This window comes from Chrysochloris asiatica, unplaced genomic scaffold (genome assembly GCF_000296735.1).
Source record: "Chrysochloris asiatica unplaced genomic scaffold, ChrAsi1.0 scaffold00375, whole genome shotgun sequence".
In the NCBI taxonomy this organism is placed as follows: Eukaryota; Metazoa; Chordata; class Mammalia; order Afrosoricida; family Chrysochloridae; genus Chrysochloris; species Chrysochloris asiatica.
In genome coordinates this window covers 199192-213494 of record NW_006408893.1, presented here as the reverse complement: position 1 = coordinate 213494, position 14303 = coordinate 199192, and the positions used below count along the sequence as shown (strand labels likewise).

At 39.3% G+C, this 14303-nt stretch overlaps 1 protein-coding gene across 1 annotated transcript in view; it reads left to right on the top strand.

The window, feature by feature from the left end:
* DGKK (diacylglycerol kinase, kappa) overlaps nucleotides 1–14303 on the top strand; it is a 101580-nt gene that overhangs the window by 50788 nt on the left and 36489 nt on the right. Inside the window, exons 7-13 of the mRNA XM_006876355.1 lie at nucleotides 3302–3485; nucleotides 4171–4279; nucleotides 5002–5141; nucleotides 5989–6070; nucleotides 9079–9170; nucleotides 11286–11385; nucleotides 13142–13370. Of these exons, the coding sequence (XP_006876417.1) occupies nucleotides 3302–3485; nucleotides 4171–4279; nucleotides 5002–5141; nucleotides 5989–6070; nucleotides 9079–9170; nucleotides 11286–11385; nucleotides 13142–13370 (936 nt within the window). The remainder of the gene's footprint in view (nucleotides 1–3301; nucleotides 3486–4170; nucleotides 4280–5001; nucleotides 5142–5988; nucleotides 6071–9078; nucleotides 9171–11285; nucleotides 11386–13141; nucleotides 13371–14303) is intronic.

Genomic DNA, 14303 nt, shown 5'->3' with positions numbered 1-14303 from the left:
GACTGGATCAAAGTACATATGCCTTTGTAGTTTTCATAGGTATTGTCAAATTGCCCCCTATAGGAGTTGTGTCGTTTTGCACTTCCATCCTCAGTATATGAGAATGCATTCCTCAATCAAGTTATACTATCTAACTTTTGGATTTTTGCCAATCTACTACCCAAGGGGGAAAAATGGACTAGTTTCAATTTGTATATTTCTTAATATGAGTAAGTTTTAACATCTTTTTACCTTTAATAATACATTTATATTTCAATTTCTCATCAGCACAACTCCTATCAAAAAAAACCTTTTTATGGTTCCTTTTTATCTGAACACTGGGAAACAGTTTAGTTGTGTGGTTGACTCATTTTGTGTATAGAGAAACAGGCCCAAACACAGTAGTTGGCCTCACTGCCACCTTTAGAAAAAGTCTACTCCAAAGGGCTTTTGACACTATTATAATTATTGGGGCATGGGCCAGTCTATTCCTGGTTCTCTGGCAGGGTGAGTTCTTACTTTCACTAGTTTATAGGTCCTCTACATTTTGGCAAGAAACTGTTTTCATATATCTTTTAATTAGGGTACATACCCAAAGTCAGTGCTAACCTATAAAGTGTTGACAAGAAATTTTCTGAGTGAGGAAGGGAAGCACAGAGCAGAATCAGGGTATAAATCAAGAGAAGTAAGTAAGCCTAAACTCAGACAGACTGGGGGTTGAGACCTACATTGTTGGCTAGTAGAAGAGTAAGTACATTAAAACATTACCTTTAGACTGCTTTCTTTATGTATCTTATCACCTGAACCCTAACATTTAAATTCCATAGTAAACAGTCTCACTCTTGTTTTCATAATGCTTCTGCTCACATCTTGACATCTTATTCAGACCCTGTCACCTTTCTGACTTCATCATATTTTGACACTTTTCCTCTCATGCTATAGGATAAGAACTAGAAGTTCAAACCCCCCAGCCACTCCTTGGAAGCCCTATACAGGGTCACTATGCTCAGAGCCAACTCGAATCACTTAACAATAACAACAACAACTCCACCCCAGCAATGCTAACCTTTTATTTTCAGCCAGCATTATTTACTTATTTTGCCTTCCCCTTCAGCCACTAGTAGATCCCCAATGAGATGGATTGGCATGGTGGTAGCAGCAACAGGCTCACGCTTAACAATGATTGTGTGGATAGTGCAGTGTTTCGTTCTGTTGTGTATAAGGTTGCTATGAGTAGGAACTGAATCTACAGCACCTAACAATAACAATACCCTCTAGTTAGCAATTTGCCCTCCATTCCATTCCCACCCCTGGTAACCATCAAAGAATGTTTCTTTTAGTGTGACTACCCTATCTAAAAGGAGCTCTGGTAGCATAGTGGCTATGAATCGGGCTGTGAACTGCAAGGTCAGCAGTTCGAAACTACCAGCTGCTCCGCAGGAGAAAGACAAGGCTTTCTGCTCCCGTAAGATTTACAGCCTCAGAAACCCTGTACAGGGTCACTATGAGTCGGAACCGACTCCACGGCACATAACAACAACAACATAGACACAGTCTCTGCTTTTGTGCAGTTATATTCTATTGGAGGGAGACACAGCATGGAACAAGAACAGGCACAGAGAACATCTTCAATACATATTTATTGAATCTTAACCATTTCTGTGTCAAGATTATTATCTTTGTAATATATATATATATATTTTTTTTTTTTTTTTTTCTTTTTAAGTTGAAAATGGTACTAGTGTTCAGAGAAAATAATTAACTACTTCCAAGCTATGTTACTGAGGGGACACAACAGGCCCCCTTGTAATTGTGAGTCCTAGCAAGTCCTAAAAATTTAGGCTGGCTTTACTGACCAGCAAGTAGGAATTGTACCACAGTGGAAGGCTGCCTTAATTTTTTTCAGGCAGAATAGCGGTGAAATCTGTCTGAGTCAGCATTCTACTTTCAGGCTCCCTTTTACCTAGGTTACAACAAATGGTACACTTCAACCCACCTTCTTTCCACACTCAGAAGTGAGCTTTTTGCCGCTTGCATTTATTTTTTGTCTGAGGCAGCCTTATCAAGTCACGAGCTCAGAAACTTGAAGGCTTGTCTCTCTACCAACAGACTCATGAATAAGCTGGCTTGATTTGAGTATTTAGACTGCTTCAGTGTTGGGGATTATTAAAAGTCTCTTCCTTGTCTAGATACTTTTCTTATAGTCTTTTTTCCCTTGAAAGTTAGTGTGATAACACAGATTGCTCTGCCAGAGTCTTAGAGAAATTATTAAAGCTCCTTTCTCCATCTCACATTATTAAGCGCTGTCATTAGCTCCTGGCTAAATGGACGCCTTTCTCCGCCCCCCCCCCCCACCCTCTTTCCCATCCTCTGCTGACCTAGTATCTTCTCATTATGAGAACTGAACTTTCTGAGGGAGAAAGAGAACTATTTGGTATGTTGGTCCTCCTATTGGACTCTCAACCTTTCCCTTCATCAGTTTCCCCATAGCATCTTACTTATCCTTGACTGCAGCATCTTATTCTTTGTGTTCCAACATGATCACTTTTGTGTATGGATTTGGCTTCCTAACTTGAGTTCTACGTCCCTAGCATAATGTAGTTACTTGGAAAATTCAGTTTATCTGGTAACAGCTGGGGAAAGACTTTTGAGCCCCTTTGGGTTTTGTCTTGAGTTTTTCTTTGCTCCATGGTTTCAGAAAACTTGGGACAGGTACTCACTCATAAAGTTCTTATAAAATTTGGTGCTAACTGACAGCCTAAGACAGGCAGCGTCCCTTAAACAAGTAATAAATAAGGGGAAATCTGATGCAGACCATGCAGACCCAGTCAGGAGTTCAAGTCCCTGTGGGCCCAAGCGTTGCAGACCGTCCAAACCATAGGCTCTGAGGATCAGACTTTAGCCACCTAGCAGACATAGCAAACTGTCCCTCATCTGATTATTCAGTTATGCTTGTTAGTAATCGCATACATGCACCCTGGATATCCACAGATAAATGTAAAAACCTTCCCTAAAAGCTGAGACTGTAAATTCCAAAAAGGCAAAGTTCCCCCCGCCCAAAAAAAGCTAAAAAGGATAGAGAGAAACACTGTTAACTGATGATGTATGGAGGGGATTATAATCAATGTAATGAAACAAGTCATATGAATGGTTGAATGTGTAACTGATGATGTGCCCTGTAAACTTTCACTCAATCCACAATAAAAACCTTAAAAAAAAAAAAAATTGGTGCTAAGTCATGCTTTGCTTCTATCTCAAAGGCCCTGTTCTTTTTTTTCTTTTTTTTCTTTTGTGTGTGTGTGTGTGTGTGTATGTTTATTAGGCCAATTAGTTGTTTCTTCAGACTTCTGGAGCCTTGATTGGTCATCAGCCTGTTCATGTCCTCTACTTATCTTCATCAACTCCAAAAGTGGAGATCATCAAGGAATCATTTTACTCAGAAAATTCAAGCAGTATCTTAATCCATCTCAAGTGTTTGACCTGACAAAGGGTGGACCTGAAGCAGGGTAAGTATGAGGTAGCAGATATCATTGGATATATAGAAGGGCCTCCCTCTCTGCATTCTAGATTAGGGTCAGCTTCTTAGAATCAGTTCTTATATCTGGGCAGGAAAAAATTATTTTCTCAAGTCAGAATACAGACACAAAATGCAAAAGTATTGGGAGTTGGCTGGTTGGAGGACTTTTAGCCTTTTCCAAAGTATCCCTTCAAACTCACCCCTTTTCAGATTAGCTTCACACTTTGTGTTTGGAAAAGATAAAATCCTATCTCCTGAGAAAGAGGCAAATGGATATTGCCTACCTTCTGTATACCTTTTCTGCCACTCACGTTTTCTTTTTCCTTGGGTCAAATAGATATATCATTACTAAAGACCTGCTTATTTGATTGCTCAATCTGGGATCCTGTGAGCCCACTGACCCATAAGCAAGTTGAGTTGGTATGGATTACTAGCAGCTTCCAGAGTGAAGTTGGGTATAGTATAGTGTGGGATGAGGCAAAGTCTGAGTTCTGGGATTGCCTGTTGGAACATCATATGTGGTCTTAGGTGTACAGAGATAGGGGCAAAGGGAAAGAATGCAGGGAGCCTGCAAGATGCCAAAGCAGCAGTTTGAGAATCTTGATACATTGTAGAAAAGAGTTATGAAACCCAGCAACTCATGAAATGACTCTCTTTTCTCCTCTTCCTGCCAGACTGTATATGTTCAAGAACTTTACTCGCTTTCGCATTGTGGTTTGTGGTGGAGATGGCAGTGTGAGCTGGGTCTTATCTCTGATTGATGTCTTTGGATTACATGAAAAGGTGAGTTCCTGGCTAACTCAATTTAGTCGTTGCTAGAGAGACTGAAGGTGTGAGACTGTTCATCACAGAGAGACCTTGGATTTCACTTTCCTAGTCTGTAAATTGCATACTTCCTTTAGTCTTCATAGTCAACTTTCCAATCTAAGTGTACTCACCTAGACCACGTTCTGGTTATCTGTTTGTGGGAAGGATAAATAAAGGAGTTAGCAGAAGAAATGAGCAGTGCTGTTTCCCAGGCCCCAAAGTCAAGTGTTGAAGGAGAGGAAAGCAAGCAAAAAAGAAGTGGTCTCAAATAGCCTTGAGCCCCCAAGTTCCTTCCGACCATGAGGATACTTGACTTTCTTCCCTGAGTATCAATAGTATCAGAAACTTCTCTCTACTTCTCCCTAAGCAACTTCCTGCTATTATGATACCAATAGCATTATCTTCTAGGGCACCACACATCCTTGGCCTATCCCAAATATAAATTTACGGCAACATTTGTCTTCTGTATGCATGGTTACTGACATATGCTAGTGACTTTTCCATATACTGAATAGTTCCCTAAGAATGGTTTCTTATTCAACTTCAAACATCTTCCCATTGCACTTACTGAAACCAAAAGTCTCTTACCACCACTGGCCACAGTGTTTTCCAAAGAATACTATCTGGGTTCTTTTATGGGTGTAACTTTCTAGAAGGACTGCCTAAAAAGGGTGTCTGTTTTTGTTTTTTCTTTGCAGTGTCAACTTGCAGTCATCCCACTTGGAACTGGAAATGATTTGGCCCGTGTCCTGGGCTGGGGTACATACTGGAAAAAAAATAAGTCACCCCTGAGCATCCTCAACAGGGTGGAGCAAGCTAGTGTAAGGATTCTAGACAGGTGAGTAGCCAAAAGACTTGGCCCTTGTGCCATTTTCAGTTATTCCCACTTATACAATCTCACTCAGGAATCGTCTAACCTCTCACTCTGAGCTTCTTTTCCTTCTTTCCTTGTTGTTTCAATGTTTTGAGGTACTTGTCTGTTGTGAAGCAAGAAGCTACCATATAGCCTTGAAACAACACTGAACCGCCTTTGCAAACATAAAATGTTCTAAAGCAGAAGCTTCATATATTTTAAGAGTTCTGTGAGCCTCCTTCTATTATGCTGCCAATTATGATGCAAGCATATCTTTTCTTGGAAAAGAGTTAATAGTTTCATGAGGCTCCCAAAAAAATGCAAAAAAGGGGTTCAGAAACAATTGGCCTAAGTTATCTCTGCTCTAAAGAAGAGAGAGTGGGACTATCTTACCTCCTGAGAAGAAAGACTTTCTATGTGGAAACATTTATGAGTATTCGATTTATAGTTTATAATCAGCATCTACTAGGGAGCTTTTTCAAGATACCAACCACAAAGATTCTTATTCACTGGAACTTGGGTAGGGCCTTAGTATGTGCATTTTACAAAAGCACTCCAGGTGATCTGGATGGCTACCTGTGATTGAGAACCATTGTTCTCTAAGAAGACAGTTATGATTTCTTCTATCACATTGACCTGTAAAAGGCATGAGGCACAGATCCCTCTTGCGGTATACCTTAAGATCAGGTGGCCAGAGACTGCATAGGCAACCCCTACAACCTAATTCTTCATAGTTCACCAATATTTCGGCCTCTCTTTTGCACTGTGAAACACTGATTGCCTCTTGTAATGAAACAGATCTCTAAATACCTGTCCTGGAACTTCATTTCAGATGGAGTGTGCTGATCCGTGAGAATCCTCGACAAATCACACTGCCAAGAGGATATGCTGCAATGGATGTAGTTCAATTTGAGGTAACTATTTCACAGCTGTGACTCAGGCAAACCTCTTTATTACATAATACAATAATTATAAAGGTCCAGAGAGAAGTTTTTATATCATCCATGGACTCCATGAGCATACATTCACTGAGGATTGCAGACATATCATTCAGCAGTGTGGTGCCATATGACAAGCACTCAACCGCAAGGTCAGCAGTTCAAACTCACTAGCCACTCCTCAGAAACCCTATGCAGGGTCGTTATCAGTCGGAACCAACTTGAAGACACTTAATAACAACAACAAAATGTTAGGTAATGGGGCAAAGTAATGAAAATTTCTTAGCCACAACCAAACACCCTGAGGGAATAGGTCTCTGGGCCTGGGGGTTCAGGATCAGAGTCTTATGGGGCACTAAAATCAATTGGCACAAAATCTTCTATAAAGACAAAGTTCTACATCCTACTTTGGTGAGTAGTGACTGGGGTCTGAAAAACTTGTTAGCAGCCATCAAAAATGAAACTATTGGTCTCTCTCCATATAAAGCAAAGAAGAGTGAAGAAAATCAAAGACACAAGGAAATAATTAGCCCAAAGGACTAATGGACAACATTAGCCCCAGCCTCCATAACCCTGGGATCAGAAGTAGATGATGCCTGACCACAACAACTGACTGCTTTGAAAGGGATCACAATAGATGGCCCTGGATATAGTGGAAGAAAAATGTGTAGCAAAACTCAAAATGATTTTAAAAAAACAACCAGCCTTACAGATCTGATAAAGACAGGTGGAATCTCCAACACCCTTCAAGTCTGGAACCGAACTCAACCCCATGGTTCAACTTTCAGCCCATGGATAAACAGGCTTATAGGGTGAACAATAACACCAGGGAGTTACTCACTCAGAATAATCAATCATACTACATCAAAAAGGCAGCATTTGCCCAGGGATAAAGCTTAGACTGCAAGAAGGGATAGGAAAGCAAGACAAAGGGAAATGGTAAACACAAGGAGGAAGTGGGAAGAGTGCTGTTACATTGCCGGGATTGCAATCAATGTCAAGAAACAAAATGTGCATGAATTGCTGAATGGAAAGAACTTGTTCTGTAAACTTTCAGCCAAGTCACAATTTAAAAAGAAAAAGAAGAAAAAAAGAGAGAGAGAGATCGGGGATATAATTCCTTCAACCATTCCCTTATTCATGCACTCAAAAATATTTGTGGAGTAATTACTAAGTGTGGGATACTATTCTAGGAGCTGTTTTTGTATCATAATGGGTAAAGAACAATGGCATAGTCCCTGATGTCATAGAGTTCATATTCTAGTAGGAGATATAGAAAGAAAATAAAAACAGTTTTAATAAAGTATTATAGTGTTAGGATAAGAGATAGTAGATTGGGTTGGAGATACATAACAAGTGTACCTAACCCAGTCTGAGAGGAATCATTTATAAATTTCTCAGAAGAAGTGCTATTTCAGAAGACCTGAAGACTAGAGAGAGTTAAACATGAATATATGAAAGTGAAAGCTTGTTACAGACAGATGGAACAGCACATGTATTTTTTAAGGCAAGGGAGTATGGAGTATTCACAGAACTGAAATACGTCTATAATGGCTGGGGCATTGGGACCTGATGCATGTAGGGAAAGTGACTAAAGATGAGGCTGGAAAGACGTCAAGGGCTAAGCCAGGAAGGACCTACTAAATCATGGTAGGAAATTTGGATTTTTATCGTAAGAATTATAAAGAGATTTTCTTTTCTTATATTTAAACATGAATTTTTTTTAACATACAGAAAAGTTGAAATTGTAGACGTTACCATTAACATTTCACTCTACTTACTTTATCACATATCTATCAATTTATCCATTATGCTGCCCAATCAAAGAGTTGTAAGCAAAAGAGTTGTATGATGTGTAGAGAAGTGGTTGAAGGAATAAAGACTTGAGGTAAAGAAAACAAATGTTTTCTTTAGTTTACTGTCATAAACTAGGAATGAGATCATGGTGACTTGATATGTTTGAGACATATTGCAAAGATAAAATCATCAAGACTTGGCAAACCACTGAATGTAGTTTAGAGAGGGAAGAGTAGAAATGGTAGTTAGGAGCATAGACTCAAGAGCCAGAATTACTGAAATCAAATCCTAGTTCTGCCACTTACTAACTTCTACTTCTCTGTGCCTGTTTCTTCCTCTGTAAATTAGTTGTTGTCAGGATTACATGACTGTTGTTGTTGTTGTTATGTGCCGTGGAGTCGGTTCCGACTCATAGCGACCCTGTACAGGGTTTCTGAGGCTGTAAACCTTTACGGGAGCAGAAAGCCTATAAATAAATAAATACATATATAAATGTACACACACAAAGAGGCTTCCAAAAGTTCACAGAAAAATAAAATTAAAAGATAATGGCATTTTTCTACAACCTTTTGAAGCCCCCCCTTTGTGTGTGCATCTCCTGGCATATAGTAAGTACTAGATAAGCAGATAGAGTCCTGGTGTGGCACTGTAGGATAAGCACTTGACTGCAAGGTCCGTTTGAACCACAAGGTCAGTGATTCAAACCAATCAGCTGCTCCTCAGAAACCCCATACAGGGTCGCTATGGGTCAGAAATGATTTGACAGCACCTACCAACAAAAGCAAAACATATACAGATACTGCTATTGTTAATATTAGTGTTTAAAAGGTGACACTCTGATATTGGAAAGAACTTAGTTAAAATCCCAACTCTATTATTTAATAGCTATATAATATTGGGATAGTTTGTTTATTTGAAACTTTGAGCAAATAGTACTTCCTTCATAGGAGTTTTTTTATTATTAATTTAAATAAGAAACAAATACACATTCTTTATTTTTTAAATGATCACACATCCAAGATTATCTAAGGAAATGTTTTCCTTCAACAAGAACTTTTTCATGATAATTATTTCTAGACGGTTTAGTTGCTAGTCAATAGGAAATAATGAAGCTGTAGGAGATGAGATGATAGCACACTACGTCACAGTACTAAGATTCCAAATCTGAGTGCTTTTTTTCTCCGTAGGCTGCTGCCATTCAACACTTAGAATCTGCAACTACTGAGCTGAACAAAATCCTGAAGACCAAGTGCCCCACAGAGATGATCATTGCAACCAGGTCAGTCTTCTTTTGTCTCTCATTCTGTGAGTTTCTATTCCTCACAAGCTGTTCCCACGCCAGAGATGGGGTTCATTGTAATGGACTGGAGTTTGAGGTCAATAAATATATGCTTAAAAGCTTGTGAGTGGTCCTCTAAGATGCAACTATTGGTCTCTCCCCATCTGGAACAAAGAAGAGTGAAGAAAATTAAAGCTGTAAGGAAACAATTAATCCAAAGGACTAATAAACAACACTAACCCTAGTCTCCATGACCCTGAGATCAGAAGAACTAGATGATGCCCTGCTACCACAACTGATCACTCTGAAAGAACTCATAATAGGAAGTCCTGGATGAGATTGAGATGAGGACACCTGCTACTCCAAAAAGACAAAATTGCAAGCTAGATATTTGTAATGATTTCAAAAGGAAAGTGCAGCTTTCAAAACCATCTAGAACAACTCCCTACAGGAGGGATACCTTGTATTTTATCTTTGCCACTAGGAACGGTCTCTGTAGTAACTAACCACTGGATCACAGACTGAACAGCACATCCTTCCCCTCTAAGTGTATGTAGGTCATTCCTTTCTCCTGACACACTTTGTGGGATTCTTGCTCAGTTCACCATACTGTGTTATGAATGGCCCTAGGGGTGGTGTTTGCCATGTCATTATGTTTGTACTAAATTATTTGCACCCTTAAACCATAGCTGATTTGACCCAGGATTAAAACTTGACCCACGATGTTGGTGGTGGTTATGGTGGTATTACCATCAAGTCACTTCTGACTCATGATTTACAGAGTAGAACTGCTCCATACAATTTCAAGGCTGTGACCATTCAGAAGCACATCGCTAGGGTTGCCTTCAGAGGCACCTCTGAATGCATTTGAACCACCAACTTTTTGCCTAATAATTGAGTGTTTAAATGATTTGATTTGAGTCATGCAGAGACTCCCTTGAATTTTGAAATTAGAATTAAGAAAAGCTACTTAAACTGCTTGATGGAGGAATGATATGAAACAGTTGTAGCAGAGATGGAGCATATTTTACCATGTGCACATGAAGAAGCAGGAAAACCAGTGAGAGGGGGAGAGTGTGTTGCTGTTGGTGTAGGTGCTGTTGAGTCAGTTCCAATCACATGCACATCTATGCACAATAGAAAGAAACACTGCCCAATTCCACACCATTGTCACATTTGTTACACTTGAACCCATTGCTGCTGCCATTGTGCCAATTCATCTCATTGGGGGGTCTTTCTCTTTTGTGCTGACCCTCACTTTACCGAGCATGACATCCTTCTCCAGGTACTGATAACATGTCAGAAGTATAAGAGAGGAAATCTCACCATGCTGGATTCTAAAGAGCACTCTGTTGATACTTCTTCAAACACAGACCTGCTTGTTTTTCTGGCAGTCAAGGGTACCTTCAATATTCTTCTCCAATGCCACAAGTCAAATGAATCACTTCTTCTGTGGTCCAAATGCATATAAAGCTATTAAAAATACCATAGCTTGGGTCAGGTGTACCTTAGTCATCAAACATATCTTTGCTCTTGAACACTTTAAAGAGGCCTTGTGCAGCCTAATGCAATATATTGTTTGATTTCTTGACTGCTGCGTCCATGAGTGTTGATGGTTGATGTGAGCAAAATGAAGTCTTTGACAACCTCTATCTTTTCTCCATTTATAATGAGGCTATTTTATTGGTCTATTTTCAAGGATTTTTTTCCTTCTTTTTCTTGACATTGAAGTGTTGAAGGCTGTGGTCTTTGATCTTCACCAGTATTTTAAGTCCTCTTCACTTTCAGCGTGCAAGTTTGTATCATCATTGCAGGTTGTTAATGTTGAAATTTTCCTTGCATGTAATATTAATGATAGTGTTAGATGAGTTCTGCATTCTGTTGGGCCATCTCTCTCTGGAACAGGAACAAATATGGATCTCTTCCAATTTCTTGGCATAGATGAGTGAGTGTATCAGATGCTGAATCCGTTTGCTGAAAGATTTCAGTTTATAGTCCATTAATTTAGGAAAGAACGATAGTGAAAAGGAAGAGGAAGAAGTAGATGGACATGAGATGAAGGGCTCTGGACCTCAAGATACATATTTCATCATGCCATCTACTTTATCTTTCCAGATTCTTATGCTCAGCAGTGGAAGATTTTGTGGTTGATTGTGTGAAGGCCTGGAGTCAGATAAGACAGAACAATACAGCAATAGAGTCTGTGATATTGAAAGTAAGTTTCTATTCTTTTTGTCTGTATTCTTTTTTGAGCCAGAGCCACCTTTCTAGTAGAATCAAATATGCCCCTCATGAGAATTATTCTTAAAGAGGCAAAGAGGAGCAGTGATGGGGAAAGCCCAACCTCATCAAAATCACATCTTTCTCCAAATGAAGAGTGGCATTATGCAGGCATCACATGTGCAATGTACCTAAACAGAAACCAAGCATCTGCCTACAAATAAACACAAGTGTACACCAGGCATGCATGCACATGATTATGCTTGAATATGCTTGAAAATATGTACATATAAGAACAGACTATACATGTACCCACATTTACCTAAATATGAGATTAAGTCAAACAGTATTACTACTAGGGTTCCATTTCATATATGCATGGGTTTATTACAAACAAAACATGTTTAAATATGTTTCTGTAATCAGCGGCTAGCTGCAGATAAGTTCTCTCAGTAATCCATTTGTCTTAGTGTCATCCAGATGCCTTCCAAAAAAATGTATAATCAGAACAGTGGCTTCCAAGGGAATCTGCTGGGCCACTTAAATTCAAGGTAGGGACTGTTATTTGGGATTCCACACTGGTAATCTTGTTAGATTTTCTTGAATAATACAGGATAACCATAGGAGCTTATTATGAAGAAACTTTAAGAAAATTGAAAACTGCATTTGTAAGAAAAAAGAAAAGGAAAGTTGACCTGAGATTCTCCCCCCCCCCCCATTATAACAAAGCATCTGTTCATTCTACGAGGGTATCAAGGGCTTTCCTGTGAGAATTTCATTTGTAAGCCTTACACCATCTACCCTATTGTCCTGGTCTTACTTCTTCAGACTTCTTTTTGTTCCCAAATCTAAAAGAACATTAAAAAGGAACATGATTTGAATCCAGGTTGTCAAAACTGCCATTTTGATGCAGTAAATTGAAGAGTACAGAATCCTTCAGGGAAGGTTTAAAGAGTTGGAAACACCACCTTCAGAAGTGTATAGACTTAGATGAAGGATATGTTAAAAAACAATAGCTTCACATTTTGATATTTTTGTTTAATAAAAGTTTCTATAATTTTGTAGCAATGCTTTTTGAGTTACTTTTGTATGTAGGATGGGGGCTTCAAAAAGTCCGTGGAAAAAATCCATTTTTTCATGAACTTTTTGAAGTCCCCTATTACTATGTGCCATGGACTGTTATAATATTAATTTAATATTAATCTTCACTACTGCCATAAGAAATAAAACATGAACAGGTTAAGTAACTTGACTCAGGACACAAACTATTAAGTGGTAAAGCTGAGAATCAAAGCCATGCAACCTAAACATAAACACCTATAAAGGCAGACATTAAGCCTCCACACAGAGGTGCATATCACACATAGGAGCATGCCCATAAAAACACTGAACCAGAAATATTTTTCTTTCCTCTAGTTTGCCATGTTGCACATCATTTTACCAGCCAGTTTAACATGAAAAGACCCAGAAACATACATTGATAGCTGAGGTGCTAAGAAACAAATGATGCATTTAATCTCTGCACACATTTTAGTTACCTTGCCACATTTACCTCTTTCCCCAAACATTCATCCCACTATATCTGGCTTTCTATGCTCAGTCCTTCCTGGCTAGCTAACCCTTACCCCATGCTGCCTACAACTCTGCATTCTGTATTCATAACATGTACTGTCTCTTTCTCCATATATAGTATAAGTACTATACAAGCACAAATTCCTCATAAATGTCCTGTATCCTTTCTCCCTATGTAGAGTGACTTAATGTATGATAAGCTAAGTGACTTGGTTGATGTCCTGGCTGAGGAGGAAGCAGCTACCCCTGTTGAGAAAATTGTAACAGTACACCCAGAAAGTGGCAAAGCAGATGCAAAGCCCTTGATCCCTCAACTAGATCACATATCCAGATGCAAGTTGGAGTTGACCACAAAGGCCCAGAATCTCCAGAAATCCTTGAAACTCCTCATATTTCAAGTTGAACAAGGTAAGGTGCTCAAGACTGTGGTGACAGACAGGAGAAAGGGAGAGTTGCAATGTCTCTCATTATTGATTTGCTATCTGACTCCACTACCAAAACTTGAGTAGCTTCTGCATTTATCTAACACCCAGAGTCAGGCTTCAGACTCGGATTTGAAAATTCTCAGTCCTGATAAAATTGTTGTTTTGCTCCACCAATTTCTCAGGCACTCAAATCTTTCTACACATTTATTTTTTGAATTAACACTCAACCTAAGCAATTATACCAGATAGTCTGGCTCAAATAACTGTCAGTCTCCACCACCAGCCATTATTTTTTTTGTTGGTGTTCTACCTGCTTGTGTTTTTTTTCCAACTACAAAACCTGTGACTGTTAGAAAAAAAATGGTGTTCATCTCTTCATGTCTTACACAGTATCAGCCAGGCTTAAGGACCCTGGCAGCTATGCCATTGATTACTGTTGCCAACACCTGATGACAATCTGCAAACTCCAACTTAGTATGGAACCCCGCAAATTTCATCATTTAAATTTTTGGTTACTGCTTCTTCATCCTGGTGTGGCACTGTGGGATCAGCATTGACGGTGAACCACATGGCCAGTAGTTGAAATGCACCAGTTGCTCCTGGGAAACCCTATAGAGGGTCACTATGAATCAAAATGGACTCAATGGCACTTAACAACAACAACGTGTTCACACTGCTTCCTTGAAAGCAGATCATAAGTCTGTTCTACCTGAGCTATTAGAATTGAGCAGAAGTCCCAGGCAGCAATGTAGTCCTGTTAAGTGCCTTTTTATTTTAATCACAGCACCTCCCCCTGCCTTGGCACATGTTATGAATTGAATTGTGTCCTAAAAACATATATGTGTTCTAAATCTTATACCTTATACCTATGGGCTTTCCTGTGAGAAAAGCCCATAGGTATAAAAAGCCCACCTCA